The 17972-nt window shown below is 38.2% G+C and overlaps 1 protein-coding gene across 18 annotated transcripts in view; it reads right to left on the bottom strand.

Moving 5' to 3' along the window:
- Positions 1 to 17972, bottom strand: part of HUWE1 (HECT, UBA and WWE domain containing E3 ubiquitin protein ligase 1) — a 168051-nt gene that overhangs the window by 91247 nt on the left and 58832 nt on the right. For all 18 annotated transcript variants that reach the window (XM_088834059.1, XM_088834063.1, XM_088834061.1 and 15 more), the window contains 2 exons: positions 2340 to 2402; positions 188 to 265 (listed from right to left, as the gene is read on the bottom strand). In XM_088834059.1, the coding sequence (XP_088690185.1) occupies positions 188 to 265; positions 2340 to 2402 (141 nt within the window). The remainder of the gene's footprint in view (positions 1 to 187; positions 266 to 2339; positions 2403 to 17972) is intronic.

Here is a 17972-nt window from a genome sequence, read left to right as displayed (position 1 = left end):
GTAAGTTTCAAACCTATCAGCTGGGCAAACAATGAACACTTATTCCTGAGAAGCTGCTGGATATATTTATCTTGGGAGGGCAGCAATGTATCTCAACATCATTCTCTAATTCTACTGAGGAGTCCTAGAAAGTCAACCCCAGGTACAGATCATTGACTCTATTAGAACAAGTGTGAATGAGACTCACCCTTTTCTCGATTTTGACCTCAGCCCCAGGGTCTGCATAGAATTCAAAGTGTAGTGTAGTGGCACTGGGTGGGTATTTCTGTGTAAAAAGCACATGAAAAAATCAGATACCATCTTCTCCCAAATCTTCCCTCAGTCTTAGCTACTTGTCCAACTCAGTGTGACAGCAGAATCAGGAGTGTCACCAGCAGCTACAGTGCCTTGATTCCTTGTTTTAGCAAAGCTCAGATGTCTTGTAACACAAAATCAGGACAGTGGAGCCCACAGCTCCAAAAGCTTTCATATTCCTTACTGAAGTTATCAGTTGTTCTTTCTTTCAAGAGATCAATTTTGACTGCAGCTATTCTCAAGAGGGAAGAGAGAGGCAAGCCTATCCCAATAATGAGTAAGAGTTCAAGGGTGAAGGACAAACACAAGGGTCTAGGTACTAGTTCGAGAATGGAAAAGAACATCTTATGGAAATCTTAGTTAATATCATCACCTTTTGAAATATTTTATTCAAACTATGCCTCATGGGCATACCTTTGTAATTCTTTAAATGCATTTTCCCATACCATCCTATATCATTTCTCATGATACCCAATTGCTTTTCTGCACAGGCAGATACCAAGTCAATATAGACCAGACGTTGACAACAAATGTTACTTAACTCTAGAAAAGCAACATGACAAATAAGACTGCAACAGCATGCCCATTAAAGTGTGTCTTTGAAAGAAACCAGTAGCAGTGGTTGCCTCCGGGGGTAAAGAATTATTATATACCCCTCTGTATTCTTAGAATTTTTAAAACATGTACTACTTTCTTTTAAAGTACACAAAATTTTCAAAGTCCCATGAACTGCCAAATATCAATAAATAAATATAAGTCAAGACCAACATCATAACAGACACCATACAAACCTAATAGAGTGTATCACAGTGTTTTGCTCAAGTGGCCAAGAACAGGCTTGATATACATAAGGAGCCTCAGAATTAATCAACTAAACTTTAAGATGAAAAATAATTTTCTTAGAATTGTAAAACTAAATACCCTTTAAGATTTACACAGCTTTAATTATTAAAACAGATAACACTCATCTCCCATATTACCTGCTGCTGCTGCTAAGTCACTTCAGTCGTGTCCGACTCTGTGTGACCCCATGACAGAAGCCCACCAGGCTCCCCCGTCCCTGGGATTCTCTAGGCAAGAACACTGGAGTGGGTTGCCATTTCCTTCTCCAATGTGCGAAAGTGAAAAGTGAAAGTGAAGTCGCTCAGTCGTGTCCGACCCTTAGCGACCGCACGGACTGCAGCCTACCAGGCTCCTCCATCCATGGGATTTTCTAGGCAATAGTACTGGAGTGGCTTGCCATTGCCTTCTCCGCCCATATTACCTAATATTCATTAATATAAAGAAAGCATACCAGCTAAGGTGGACAACTAATTTGTTCTATTTATAGTTTTCTGTGACCAGAAAAAGAAACATTCTCCTGGCGGGAAAAGGCTTGCTAAGGCTTGTTAAGATAATTACACTAAATTTCACTGCATCCATTTGTCATATACATGACAAACTAACAAAAGCAGCAGTATATGTGTTGGAAAATATAGCTGCTTCTTCGCATGGAATTGTATTATAATAATTCAATTGTGCTCTGTGGTTCTATAGCAACGTATCAGAGCAGAGGGGAGGATGACTTGAGTTCATAATCTAAACAAAGCTTAAAGTATGAGCAAGACAGGCATGAGGGGTAAACATGGAAAGTACAGAAAACACTGCAAGTTCTCAATAACCAAAATGGCAGACCTGTTCTCTAAGTAGTCATTCTTACAATCATGTCAGACTACCCAGAGTTCTGATAGTTCCAGTAAGAGAATGCAAGGAAGTATAATTTCTGGGATTTTTCATCACTTTCAAGATGACTCAACAAAAGCAGTTTCTTATTCAAGAGATTGTAGGATCATATACTGTGTTTCCGAGAGTCTTCAGCTACCACTAGCACATTAAGGACCCAAGCACATCTAGAAAAGGTATGCTGTGTCTCAACTGATCTCAGGTTCCTCAAAATCCTGATGTGAAGTGACAACTTTAAATGCCATATATTTATTGTCAAGTAAGGCTCAAAAAGAGATCACACAAGTTCTGTCAAAAGATACTCAAATCTAAGAGTTACTTACCATCATATGCAAGTCTCTGCAACATTCTGCTAGTCCAAAGCCATTCTCCTTACCACCCCAGCTCTTGGAAAAGGAAAAAAGACAGTATTAAAACAGTGCTTAAGGTAGCTTTGTGTATGAAGTATTTAAAGAGTATGTGGCTGCTTGGAACACTGTTGAAAAGACACCCAACATTAAAATCAAACAAAAAGAGGGAGCAAATAGAAGCAAGAACTTAAGTAAGACTCAAGGCAAGATGGTCTGCCTAAATGTGATTTCTCCAATGAGATCAATTTCATTGTTCTGTGAGGATGCCACTGGGAAGAATATAAGCAGCTCTTGCAAGTAAATGCATTTGATATGCCTGCAGTCATGCTTGCTGAAAGGTCAGTCTTGACCCATTGGATCTTCAATACTGTACCATCCTTTCCGTGCTCAGCCTGATCACCTCTCTCATAGGGTGAAACCACATGCTCTTCAGTTCCTTACTTTTTGACATAAGTCAAAGTGCAAAGTAGAAGATCCTGCATTGCTTAATATTATTGTACTCTGCCATGACAACATCTAAAAAATTCATCAAGTACTAGCCCCTAAGTAATGGGGGAAAATGGCTCAACTGTTCAATATTACTGAGTTCCAAATAGAAAAAAAAAAAACCCAAAAACCAGCCATACAATTTTGCTTAAAAATTAGCCTACATTTTCAACAGCATTTGAGATATCTATCATTTTTGCCTAATTCGAAATTCTCCCAGGGGTGGGGGTGGGCATTTGTTGAAAACATCGAAGTACATACAGTTGGGGTAATTAATAGACAAAAGGAAAAGCTTGGAAAAAAAAGGCTGAGGAGTGTGATGTTTTGGGGAATAAGGGCTTTGAAAACTTTCACACACTCCTGGAAATCTAGAAGGCCATGTGTGCCCAAGGTTGGGCACATTCTCAGAAAAGACCTGAAAAAGCACTAAGTTCCCACATCTCTAGATGACATGAGGCTCTATGCAAGGGAAGGCTAAGCCAGAGTTGTAAACTTTCTGGTTCAGTTCATTTCGGTTGCTCAGTCATGTCTGACTCTGCGACCCCATGGACTGCAGCAAGCCAGGCCTCCCTGTCCATCACCAATTCCCGGAGTTCACTCAAACTCATGTCCATTGAGTCAGTGATGCCATCCAACCATCTCGTCCTCTGTCGTCCCCCTCTCCTCCCGCCTTCAATCTTTCCCAGCATCAAGGACTTCTCCAATGAGGCAGTTCTTTGCATCAGGTGGTCAAAGGATTGGAGTTTCAGCTTCAACATCAGTCCTTCCAATGAACACGCAGGACTGATCTCCTTTAGGACGGACTGGCTGGGTCGCCTTGCAGTCCAAGGAACTCTCAAAGGTCTTCTCCAACACCACAGTTCAAAAGCATCAATTCTTTGGCGCTCAACTTTCTCTATAGTCAAATTCTCACATCCATACATGACCACTGGAAAAACCATAGTCTTGACTAGATGGACCTTTGTTGACAAAGTAATGTCTCTGCTTTTTAATATGCTATATAGGTTGGTAATAACTTTCCTTCCAAGGAGTAAGCATCTTTTAATTTCATGGCTGCAATCACCATCTACAGTGATTTTGAAGCCCCCAAAATAAAGTCTGACACTGTTTCCACTGTTTCCCCATCTATTTTCCATGAAGTGATGGGACCGGATGCCAGATCTTAGTTTTCTGAAGCCAACTTTTTCACTCTCCTCTTTCACTTTCATCAAGAGGTTCTTTAGTTCTTCACTTTCTGCCATAAGGGTGGTGTCATCTGCATATCTGAGGTTATTGATATTTCTCCTGGCAATCTTGATTCCAGCTTGTGCTTCCTCCAGCCCAGCATTTCTCATGATGTACTCTGCATATACGTTATATAGGCAGGGTGACAATATACAGCCTTGACGTACTCCTTTTCCTATTTGGAACCAGTCTTTTGTTCCATGTCCAGTTCTAACTGTTGCTTCCTGACCTGTATACAGGTTTCTCAAGGTGGTCTGGTATTTCCATCTCTTGAAGAATTATCCAGTTTCTTGTGATCCACATAGTCAAAGGGTTTGGCATAGTCAATAAAGCAGAAAGAGATGTTTTTCTGGAACTCTCTTGCTTTTTCAATGATCCAATGGATGTTGGCAGTCTAATCTCTGGTTCCTCTGCCTTTTCTAAATCCAGCTTGACCATCTGGAAGTTCGCAGTTCATGTACTGTTAAAGCCTGGTTTGGAGAATTTTGAGCATTACTTTGCTAGCATGTGAGATGAGTGCAACTGTGTGGTAGTCTGAACATTCGTTGGGATTGGAATGAAAACTGACCTTTTCCAGTCCTGTGGCCACTGCTGAGTTTTCCAAATTGGCTGGCATATTGAGTGCAGCACTTTAACACAGCATCTCTTTTAAGGATGTGAAAGAGCTCAACTGGAATTTAATCACCTCCACTAGCTTTGTTCATAATGATGCTTCCGAAGGCCCACCTGACTTTGCTTTCCAGGATGTCTGGCTCTAGGTGAGTGATCACACCATCGTGGTTACCTGTGTCACTAAGATCTTTTTTATATAATTCTTCTGTGTATTCTTGCCACCTTTTCTTAATATCTTCTGCTTCTGTTAGGTCCATACCATTTCTGTCCTTTATTGTGACCCATCTTTGCATGAAATGTTCCCTCGGTATCTCTCATTTTCTTGAGGAGATCTCTAGTCTTTCCCATTCTGTTGTTTTCCTCTATTTCTTTGCATTGATCACTGAGGAAGGCTTTCTTATCTCTCCTTGCTCTTCTTTGGAACTCTGCATTCAAATGGTTATATCTTTCCTTTCCTCCTTTGCCTTTAGCTTCTCTTCTCAGTTATTTGTAAGGCCTCCTCAGACAACCATTTTGCCATTCTGCATTTCTTTTTCTTGGGGATGGTCTTGATCACTTCCTCCTGTCCACTATCACAAAACGCCATTCATAGTTCTTCAGGCACTCTATCAGATCTAATCCCTTGAATCTGTTTGTCACTTCCACTGTATAATCATCAGGGATTTGATTTAGGTCATACCTGAATGGTCTAGAGGTTTACTCTACTTTCTTCAATTTAAATCTGAATTTGGCAATAAGGAGTTCATGATCTGAGCCACAGTCAGCTCCTGGTCTTGTTTTTGCTAACTGTATAGAGCTTCTCCATCTTTGGCTGCAAAGAATATAATCAATCTGATTTTGGTATTGACCATCTGGTGATATCCATGTGTACAGTCTTCTCTTGTATTGTTGGAAGAGGGTGTTTGCTATGACGGGTGTGTTAGTCTTTGCCCTGCTTCATTTTATACTCTAAGACCAAATTTGCCTGTTACTCTAGGGATCTCTTGCCTTCCTACTTTTGCATTCCAGTCCCCTATAATGAAAACGACATCTTTTTTGGGTGTTAGTTCTAGAAGGTCTTGTAGGTCTTCATAGAACCGTTCAACTGCAGCTTCTTTAGCATTACTGGTTGGGGTATAAACTTGGATTACTGTAATATTGAATGGTTTGCCTTGGAAACGAGCAGAGATCATTCTGTCATTTTTGAGACTGCATCCAAGTGCTGCATTTTATACTCCTTTATTGACTATGAGGGTGACTCCATTTCTTTTAAGTGATTCTTGCCCACAGGGATTCTTAACTTTCTGGTGAAGTACTGAAGATAGTGAGCATTGACATTGAAGATACCAATATGTACACAGAACTCACCAGCAAAGAGAGCGATAATTCGGTTCCAGGAATAAGGCAAATCACTAGCTGACCATTATGCTAAGAGAGACTTCAATGACCATATAAAACAAAGAATTCAGAAACCAGTTCAGAAAAGTCTAAATAAAAAACAACAAATCTTAACAACAAACCCTGGGGAAGGGGAAGGGTGAGTCTGATTTCCAGAGTTGCCATGTTGTAATATTCAAAATGTCCACTGTAGCAACATAAGGAGCGGCCTCAGCAAGGCAGCGCAATAAGATGTCTCTCACTGTGCTCCATTCCTCGCCCCCTCAATAACTTGGCACCCATTAATAGAGAAAAGTAGCTTTATAGGAGCTGTGGAATCCAACCCCATATGCAAAGGGACCTGGGAGAAGTCTCACCCACCAGTTTGTTGGATAATAGGACCCAAGCTGTGGACCCTGCAGTGGTCTGTGAATCGGTTGCAGCCACTCTCAGCAGGTGTTTGAGAGCCCCAGGAAAACATTATCTTAAACAATCACTGATGAATGATAAAAGTTAAAGGACAAGAGATTTGAAAAAAACATAATTAAAAAAATTTTTTTAATTCTAAAATAATTTGTTAATGAATACACAGTATAAAAAGAGGTAAACTGTGACATCAAAATCATAAAATCAAAGGGGAGTAAAAGCGTTAAGTTTTCCACATGCAGTCAAAGTTGCTATTATATCTATGTTGTATGTAAGATTCATGGTAACCAAAAAGCAAAACTTAGATTAGATAAAAAGAGGAATAGAAGGGAACTGAAGTATATGGAAAACCATTATTCACAAAAAACGACAGCAAAAGAAGAAAGGAGCAAGGGAAACAGAAAAGAATCAAAAAAGAATTAATAAGATGGCATAACTAAGTCCCTACCTATTACTAATAATAATTACTCCAAAAAAAGGCATAAAGTAGCTGGTTGGAAAAAAAAAAAACAAGACCCAACTACATGCTACCTACAAGAGACTCACTTCAGCTTTAAAGACACACATAGGCTCAAAGTGCAGGGAAAGAAAGTTATTTTACAGAAGTGGAAACCAAAAGAGCAGGGATACCTACCCATATCCGACAAAATAGGCTTTGACTTAAAACCTGTAATGGTTTTGTAATGTAATGACAAGGTCACTATAAAATGATAAAGGGGTCAATTCAAAGAGGATATAACAACTGTAAATTATATGGACATAACATTGGAACATATTAAATGTATAAGTAAATGCTAATAGATAAGAGGGCTTCCCAGGTGGCTCAGTGGGTAAAGAATCCACCTGCTATGCAGGAGATGTAGGTTTGATCCCCGGGTTGGGAAGATCCCCTGAATCAGTTAGAACCCACTCCAGTATTCTTGTAAAAATCCCACAGGCAGAGGAGCCTGGCAGGCTATAGTCCATAGGGTCACAAAGAGTTGGGCATGACTAAAGTGACTGAGCGGAGAAGGCAATAGCAAGCCACTCCAGTACTCTTGCCTAGAAAATCCCATGGATGGAGGAGCCTGGTAGGCTGCAGTCTGTGGGGTTGCTAAGGGTCAGACACGACTGAGCGACTTCACTTTCACTTTCCACTTTCACACACTGGAGAAGGAAATGGCAACCCACTCCAGTGTTCTTGCCTGGAGAATCCCAGGGACGGGGGAGCCTGGTGGGCTTCCGTCTATGGGGTCACACAGAGTCGGACACGACTGAAGTGACTTAGCAGCAGCAGCAAAGTGACTGAGCACACATACAATAGATATGAAGGGAGATATGAGATGGTTAGATAGCATCACTGATTCAGTGGACATGAATCTGAGCAAACTCCAGCAGATAGTGAAGGACAGGGTAGCCTGGCATGTTGTAGCCCATGGGGTTGCAAAGAGTCGGACATAACTTAGTGACTGAACAACAAATGAAGGGAGAAAGACAGAACAATACAATAATAGCAGGAGATGTCAGTATCTCACTTTCAACAACGGATAGACTGTACTGAGAGAAAAATCAAGAAGGAAACATTGGATTTGAACTATACTTTAGACCAATGGACCTTGCAGGCATATGTATAACATTTATTCAACAGCAGAATACACTCTTCCCAAACCCACATGGAACACTCTCCTAGAGAGATTATATGATAGGTCACAAAACAAGTCTTAGCAAATTTAAGACTGAAATCATACCAAATATTTTTCTGGATCCTAACAGTATGCAGAGTACATCATGAGGAACGCTGGGCTGGAAGAAGCACAAGCTGGAATCAAGATTGCTGGGAGAAATATCAATAACCTCAGATATGCAGATGACACCACCCTTATGGCAGAAAGTGAAGAGGAACTCAAAAGCCTCTTGATGAAAGTGAAAGAGGAGAGTGAAAAGGTTGGCTTGAAGCTCAACATTCAGAAAACAAAGATCATGGCATCTGGTCCCATCACTTCATGGGAAAAAGATGGAAAAACAGTGGAAACAGTGTCAGACTTCATTTTTTGGGCTCTAAAATCACTGCAGATGCTGATTGCAGCCATGAAATTAAAAGACGCTTACTCCTTGGAAGGAAAGTTATGACCAACCTTGATAGTATATTAAAAAGCAGAGACATTACTTTGCCAACCAAGGTCTGTCTAGTCAAGGCTATGGTTTTTCCCGTGGTCATGTACGGATGTGAGAGTTGGACTGTGAAGAAAGCTGATCGCCGAAGAATTGATGCTTTTGAACTGTGGTGTTGGAGAAGACTCTTGAGAGTCCCTTATACTGCAAGGAGATCCAACCAGTCCATTCTAAAGGAGATCAATCCTGGGTGTTCATTGGAAGGACTGATGCTAAAGCTGAAGTTGCAATACTTTGGCCACCTCATGCGACGAGTTGACTCACTGGAAAAGACTCTGATGCTGGGAAAGGTTGGGGCGGGAGGAGAAGGGGACGACAGAGAATGAGATGGCTGGATGGCATCACCGACTCTGTGGACATGAGTTTGAGTGAACTTCGGGAGTTGGTGATGGACAGGGAGGCCTGGCGTGCTGTAATTCATGGGGTCGTGGAGAGTCGGACACGACTGAGCGACTGAACTGAACTGAACTGAAGAGTATGAAATTGGAAATCAGTTACAGAAAGAAAACTGGAAACATCCCCAAAAATCTGGAAAGTAAACAATACACTTCTGAACAACCAAAGGGTCAAAGGAAGAAATCAAAAGGGAAATTAAAAGTATCTTGAAACAAACAGAAACACAAAATATCACAATGAATATGATGCACCAAAAGTACTTCCAGAGGGAAGTTCATAGGAAATAAATGCCTACATTAAGAAATAAGAAATATCTCAAACAACTTAATTTTATAACTTGAAAAAGAAGAATGAACTAAGTCCAGAGTTAGTAGAAGAAAGGAACGAAGATTAGAGCAGAAATAAATGAAATAGAGACTAGAAAAACCACAGAAAAGATTAATGAAAGTAAGAACTTTTTAAAAACTACTCAACAAAATAGTTTCAAAACTTTAGCTAGAATGAAAAAAAAAGGCTGAAGACTCAAATAAATAAAATCAGAAACAAAAGAAGAGACATTACAACTGATACCACAGATACAAAGGATCACTTAGAGACCACTAGGAACAAAATGCCAACATACTGGATAACCTAGAAGAAGTGGATAGAATTCCTAGAAATACATAACCAAAAAAGAGTCATGGAGAACAGAAAATATGAAGAGACCAATAATGAATAAGCAGCTTGACTCAGTAATCAAAAAAGACCCCCAAGAGAAAATTCCAGGACCAAATGGTTTCCCTGGTGAAACATTTAAAGAATAACCAATCTTTCTCAAATTTTTACCAAATCATTGAAGAAGGAACACTTCTCAACTGGTAATTGGGAAAATCACCATTGTTTGGCCAAAATTACCCTCATACCAAAGCCAGATAAGGACAATACATGAACAGAAAACTAGAGGCCAATACCCCTGATGTACAAACTTGCAAAAGTCCTCAGTAAACTACCAGGAAATTAAATTTAACAGCATATTAAAAGGAACATAGATCACAATTTAAATGAGAGTTATCCCTGGGGTGCAAAGATGTTTCCACACATGCAAACCAATAAATGTGATTATCACATTAAGAAAATGAAAGACAAAAATCACATGATTAGCCCAGAAGTTGTAGAAAAAGTAATGACAAAGTTCAATATCCTTTCATAATAAAAACCCAAAACGGGGTATAGTGAGAACATACCTAAACACGGTAAAGGGAACATATGACAAGCCCACAGTTAACAGCATACTCAGTGATGAAAGGCTGAAACCTTTCCTTCTAAGATCAGGATCAAGACAAGGTGTCCATTCTAACCACTCACAGTAGTGGAACACAGTACTGGAAATTCAGCACAATACTGGAAATTCTAGCCAGAGCAATTAAGCAAGAAAAAAAAGACATACAATTCAAAAAGGAAGAAGTAAAGCTGTTTTCACTTGCAAATGATATATAGAAAATCCCCAAGGGGCCACCCAAAAACTTAGAATTAATAAATTCAGTAAAGTTGCAGGATACAAAATTAACATACAGAAATCAGTTATATTTCCATACACTAACTATCTGAAAGAGAAATAGAACAATCCCATTTACAACACCATAAAAAAGTAAAATACTTAGAAATAAATTTTACCAAGGAGGTAAAATCTGTACACTGAAAACTACAAAACAATGACGAAAAGGATTAAAGAAGAGACAAATATCCCATGTTCATGGACTGGAAAAATTAGTATTGTCAAAATGTCCATAATACTGAGAGTAATCTATAAATTTTAATTACTTTCAAAATTCCAATGACAGTTTCCCAGAAACAGGAAAAACAATCCTCAAATTTATATGGAACACAGAAGATCCCAAATAACTAAAGCAATCCTGAGAGAGAACAAAGCTACAGATACTGTACTTCCTGATTTCAAATACCATTACACGGAGAAGGCAATGGCAAGCCACTCCAGTACTCTTGCCTAGAAAATCCTGTGGATGGAGCAGCCTGGTAGGCTGCAGTCCGTGGGGTCGCTAAGGGTCGGACAAGACTGAGCGACTTTACTTTCACTTTTCACTTTCACACATTGGAGAAGGAAATGGCAACCCACTCCAGTGTTCTTGCCTGGAGAATCCCAGGGACGGGGGAGCCTGGTGGGCTTCCGTCTATGGGGTCACACAGAGTCGGACACGACTGAAGTGACTTAGCAGCAGCAGCAGCAACTCACCTGAAGTTAAACAGGTTGCATCAAAATGTCCCAGGATTTGCATTAGTGATTCTACTACTAGTTTTTGGTAGGCTGTTGTTTTGGTATAGAAAGCTACTTTTAAATACTGAGATACTAGTAATTAGTAAAATACCGTTATTTCAAGATATTGAAAAGTCAGAAGCCTGAATCATCTTGAGACCAAGATCAAAGACCCAGTTATTTCTTTTATGCAAAAAGACAAACCCTAGAGTCTACAAATAGACCCCTCAATCTGTGGAAGTGTAATCAGCTACTACCCTGAGTCACGCAGAGTTTTGTTATCAGTTCAGACTTTCTGACTGAGTATAAGAGAAACAAGACAGCATTAAAATGAACAGCATCAGACTCTCCATTTATATGTGATGAAACTATAAACAGGAAATGAAGACAAAACAAATGCTTTTAAACCAAACTTACCGTCAGTTTTTTATAGTCCTTGCCCTCAACTAAGCAAGTAGCTAAGTAAAGATCTCAAAGTTATAAAAAGAGACAGAATTATTTGAAGGAGATGTTTTTCCCCCTTAAATAACTCTTTTTTACTTTTCATGATTAATTCAAATATTGTGTTAATAATATTAAAATGATAAAGTATGGTTAAAAATATTATATTTGATTTTTGTAACATGTCTTTAATTTTTTGTACTTGAAATCCACTAAAGATTTAGTTTGTTCTTTAAAAATTTTGTACGTGGTCTGCACTCTTTAAAATACTAGTTATTATATGTATTTCTGTATTATGCAGAATGAATGCCAAAATAGTGTAAAAAAAAAATACCATTACAAAGCTATAGTAATCAACAGTATGGTATTAGATAAAAAACACACATAGCCCAGTGGAACATAATCAAGAACAGAGAAATAAATCCTCACATTCACAGTCAAATAATATTTCAAAGGGAGCCAATAATCAATGGGGAAAGTATAGTCTCTTCAATAAACGGTACTGAGAAAACTAACATACAGGAAAAAAAATGAAGTTGGACCCCTATCTTACACATAACACTCAAAATATTAACCTGAAATGAATTAAAGACTTTAACATAAGACCTGAAATCATAAACCTCCTAAAAGAAAACATGAGTAAAAGCACCCTGACACTGGTTTGGTGACCATTTTTTGGACATGATACCAAAAGCAATAAAGGCAAAAATAAAGGAGACTGAATCAAACTAAAACATTTTAGCATAGCAAAAGAAACAATCAAAATGAACAGATAATCTGCACAACAGGAGAAAATATTTGCAAACCATTATATCTGAAAAGAAATTACTATCCAAAATATAAAGAACTCATAGAACTGAGTAACAGTAGCAAAAACCAACCATCTGATCTTAAAATGGGCAGAGGTGCCTCTGTCTTCACATGGACTTCTCCTTGTGTATCTGTGTTTCCTTCTCTTTTGTCTCTTATAAGGATGCTTGTTATTGGATCTAAGCTCACTCAGATAATCCAGGATGATCTTAAGATTCTTAATTACATCTGCAAAGACTCTTCTTTCATAGTCAGAGGTTCTGGGGTTTAGGGCAAGGGCATATCCTTTTGGGAACCTACCATTCAATCCCCTATACTCCCCCTCTTCCTTCCCTGAACTCAGATCCTGGGTCTTGACAAAGACTCTCTCTTTGACCCAAATTTGCTCAGGCTCCTGTGAGCAATTTTCTCAGCCAGTCTTCAAATTTGGGCTTTTCTGGGTCCTTCCCTGTAGAATCTAGTTTCAGCAAGAAACCAGTTAAGTTAGGGGAACCAGAATCTCCCCTACCCCTGATATTTCCTCTTAATAATTTTCCACCCACTGTCCCCACCCCAGCCCTGCTCCTTGGCTGCAAATGCCCATCCTGCATTCAGAATTGAGCCCACTTCTATACTGTGGTCTCTTTTCCTCTATTGTGATAGTTGTTTTAAAAAATAAAATTTATCTTCATCCCTTTAAAAAATAAGTAAATAAAATGGACACAGGAATTAAACAGACATTTTTTCCAAAGACAATACACAAATGGCCAGCAGTTACATGAAATGGTGCTAAATATCACTAGTCATCAGGGAAAGGCAAATCATAACCACAGTGATGTATCACCTCACACCTGAGAGACTGGCTATTTTCAAGAAGACAAGAGACAACAAGTACTGGCAAGTATTTGGAGAAAAGAGGATGCTTGTGCACTGTTGGTGGGAATATAAATTGGTATAGCCTCTATCTATCTATATAGTAGTCCACGTGGTAACAAAGACTGCACATGACTTAGCCACTGAACAACAGCAAATAGCCTCTACAGAAAACAGGACAGCAGTTCCTCAAAAAATTAAAAACAGACCTATTATGATCCAGCAATTCCAGTTCTGGCTATCTATCCAAAGGAAAGGAAATCAGGAAAAAGAGATATCTTCACTCCAATTTTTATTACAAAATTGTTCACAGTAGCTAAGGTATGGAAACTATATACGTGCCCATCTATGGATGAATGGATAAAGATGTGCCATATGTGTGTAAAAAATATATGTGTGTGTAAAATACATGTATGTAAAATACAAACACATACATAAAACGAGAACACCTCATTTCGCAGCCATGAAAAATCTCACCTTTTAAGACAAACAAGGATAGACCTTGAGGGCATTCTAATAAGTGAAGTAAATCAGAGACAGACAGCTACTGGTATCACTTATACATGGAATCTACAAAAGCTGACCACAAAGAAAGAGCTTAGAATGGTGGTTGCTAGGGACTGGGGGAAAAGGGGAGATGTTGGTCAAACTGCACAAACTTCCAATTATATAATGAAAAACATTAGGGGATCTAACCTACAGCATAGTGATTATAGCTAACAATACTGTACTATATACTTTAAAGTTGCTAAAAGAATAAATCTTAAATGTTCTCAGTACAAAAAAGGAAATGGCAATAATGTGAGGTGATGGGAGATGTTAATCAATCCTACTTGTGGGCATCACTTCGCAATATACAAGTGTAACAAATCATCATGTTGTATACCTTAAAGTTATACAATGCTTTATTTCAATCATTGGGTTAGCCAAAAAGTTCATTTGGGTTTATATATCCCCACAAAACTGGAAAAAAATTAGTAGAATTCATTCCTGAAGAAGTTCAGTCATTGGATTTAGGCAAAGACTTTAAATCATCTATTTTAAATATGCTTAAAGAGCTAAACCAAATCCTATACAAAGAACTAAAGGAAACCATGAGAATGATGTCTCATCAAATAAAGAATGCCAATTAGAAATTATTTAAAAAAAAGGAAGTAAATAGAAATTCTGTAGCTAAAGCACAGTAACAGAAATGAAAAATTCACTAAAGTGGTTCAACAGCAGATTTAAGCAGGGAGAATGAATAAATTAACTTAAAAAATATATAATGTTAGATGGTAATATGTGCTACAGAGAAAAATGAAGCTAAGTGTAATAGGGAATATGGAAGGTGTTCTGATTTTAAAACAGGATGGTAGGGAGACTTCACTGAGATGGCAGTTTTTAAGAGTTAAAAGAAGATGAGGGAGCAAGTCATAGAGACAACTGGGGACAGAGCTGCACAGAGTCCTTGGAGCAAGAGTGTGCCTGGCACTGTCTAGGAAAGCAAGGGTGCCAGGTATCTGAAATGGATTGAGTATTGGGGAAAGACATATGAGAGGTGGTCATGTTTGATTTTGTACACATTACAATTGATATCCAGCAGAGATGTTTAGAAAGCAGTAAATATACAAGTTTGAGGTTCAAAGAAATCACGTAATTTTGGGAGTTAATGGTCCTTAAAACCATGAAACTGGGTAGATCATGTAGGCAGAATATAGATGGATAAGAGACAGAATCTGGGGTGAAGCACTAAGTCACTCCAACACTTGGAGGCAGCAAAAGATAAGGCACCAGTAAAGGGCACCAATGGAGGACCAGGAGGGTGGCTTGGAAACTAAGACTATTGTCCAATCTTTAAAAATCTGAACGCTGTGGGAAAATACTCACCATAGGTTACATATTGGGAAAAGCAGCACATGAAACACGATGTTATTTTATCTACATGGTGAGAGCCGAGGATTATTGTTATTTTCTTCTTTATAATTTTCTTTTGTGTTCTTAATTTTCAACACTGAACATGTATTATTAGTTTGATGCAAATGTAATGGCAGTTTTTGCACTGCTAAAATCTGTTTGATATCAGAATACATTCTAAAATAAATGTCATTATGTTATACATCATTTTAATGTGCTTTTCTTGCTTTATATTTTTTTGCTAATGATTTACTTCTTGATGTTTATTTTATATTTATTTTGGACTACAGAAATGATTTTAGACAAAAAGCATATTTGAGTGATTTTCTTATTTGAGTTCAAAATGGGTTGTCAAGCAGCAGAAACAACTCTCAGCACTGACAACGCATTTGGCCCAGGAACTGCTAGGGAACATACAGTGTAGTGGTGGTTCAAGAAGTTCTGCAAAGAGGGCGAGAGCCTTGAAGATGAGGATCGCAGTGGACAGCCACTGGAAGTTGACAACAACCAACTGAGAGCAATCATTGAAACTGATCCTCTTACAACTACACGAGAAGCTCCCAAAGAAAACGTTGACCATTCGACGGTCATTCAGCATTTGAAGCAAACTGGAAAGGTGATAAAACTCACTAAGTGGGTGCCTCATGAGCTGATCAGAAATAAAACAAAAACAAAAACACATTGTTTTGAAGTGTCTTCTCTTATTCTGTGCAACAACAACAAACCATTTCTCAATCAGACTGTAACGAGTGACAAAAACTACAGTTTAAAAAACAACTGAGATGATCAGCTCAGTGGCTGGATTGAGAAGAAGCTCCAAACCCTGTCCCAAAGCCAAACTTGCACCAAAAAATGTCATGGTCACTGTCTGGTGGTCCACTATAGCTTTCTGAATCCCACTGAAACCATGACATCTGAGAAGTATGCTCAGCAAATCAATGAGATGCATGCCAAACTGCAAAGTCTGTAGCCTGCAGCAGTCAAAAGAAAGGGTCCGATTCTTCTCCACAACAATGCTGGACCACATGTCACACAACCAAGAGTTGAACGAATTGGGCTAGAAAATTTTGCCTCATCCACAATATTCACCTTTCTTCAAGCATCTTGACAACTTTTTGCAGGGAAAATGCTTCCACAACTAGCAGGATGCAGAAAATGCTTTCCAAGAGTTCTTTGAATCCTGAAGCATGGATGTTTATGCTACAGGAATAAACAAACATTTCTTGTTGGCAAAAATATGTTGATTGTAATGATTCTCATTTTGATTAACAAAGATGTGTTTGAGACTAGTTATAATGATTTAAAATTCATGGTCTCTAACCACAATTACTTTTGCGTCAATCTCATTTGAAAACACTTTGGTGCTGGGAAAGATTGAGGGCAGGAGGAGAAGGGGACGACAGAGGATGAGATGGTTGGATGGCATCACCGACTCAATGGACATGTGTTTGGGTGGACTCTGGGAGTTGGTGATGGACAGGGAGGCCTGGCATGCTTCGGTTTACGGGGTTGCAAAGAGTCAGACACGACTGAGCGACTGAATACTTTTGTAAAAATTCTGATAAATTTATTTGAAAATAAATATAGGAAGGTGAAAAAAAAAAATCAATGAGCCTGAAGATAGGTCAACTAAAATTATCCAGTCTGAAGAGCAGACAGAAAAAAGTAAATGAAGGTTAAGAGTTCTGTGGGACTTCATCAAGTATACCAACCTATACAAAATGGGAATCCAAGGAGAAGAGAGAAAGGCAAAGAGATTATTTAAAGAAATAATACCCAAAACATCTCAAATTTGACAACAGACATGAATCTACAAACCCAAGAAGCTCAATGAATTTCAATAGGATAAAAATACAGATTCACAAAAAGACATAATCAAAATTTCAAAGACCAAGACAGAATAATCTTGAAGGTAGCAAGCAAGATGTGATTTGTTATATACAAGGGATCCTCACAGCTGATTTCTCATCAGAAACCACAGGGGTCAGAATGAAGTGGGAAAACACATTCAAAGTGCTGAAAGAAAGTAACTGCTAATTAGAATTTTATATCTTGCACAATTATCCTTCATAAATGTAGCAGAAATTAATATTTTCTCAAATAAAAGCTGACAGTTTGTTGCTAGTAGACCTGCCTATAAGAAATGCTAAAAGAGCAGATATGAAAGGATATGCCATAGTAACCTGACTCCATATGAAGAAATTAAGAACACTAGCATATTAATTTCACAGGTAAGCATAAAATGCATAATTATTTTTGGTTTGTAATTCCTTTTCGTTCTGTGTGTGTTTATAACTATAAAAAAGTAAATTCTACATGTATGTTGATAGACACACAATATATAAAGGTATAATTTGTAACAACAACATAAAGTGAGAGGAAAGTGCTATACAGGAGGAAACATTTTGTCTACTCTTAAAACTAAGTTGGTATTAATTTGAACAATTCATTATGAAGATGTTAGTTGTAATACACAGGGAATACATAAATAACTAGACAAAAGATAAAACAAAGAAATTTAAGACTTGAACATTAAATCAACTAGACCTAACAGATATATACATATATATATGTGTGTGTGTGTATATATATATATATATAGGGAACAATCTGCCTAACAAATAGCAGAATATACATTCTTCTGAAGTACAAATAATTAAGTCTCTCACACAGACCATAGGTTAGGCCACAATACAAATGAAGAA

This window comes from Moschus berezovskii, chromosome X (genome assembly GCF_049115385.1).
Source record: "Moschus berezovskii isolate FMDL1 chromosome X, NW_MosBer_1.0, whole genome shotgun sequence".
NCBI classification, from domain to species: Eukaryota; Metazoa; Chordata; class Mammalia; order Artiodactyla; family Moschidae; genus Moschus; species Moschus berezovskii.
Note: the sequence above shows the minus strand (reverse complement) of the source record. Positions and strands in the feature narration are given on the sequence as shown.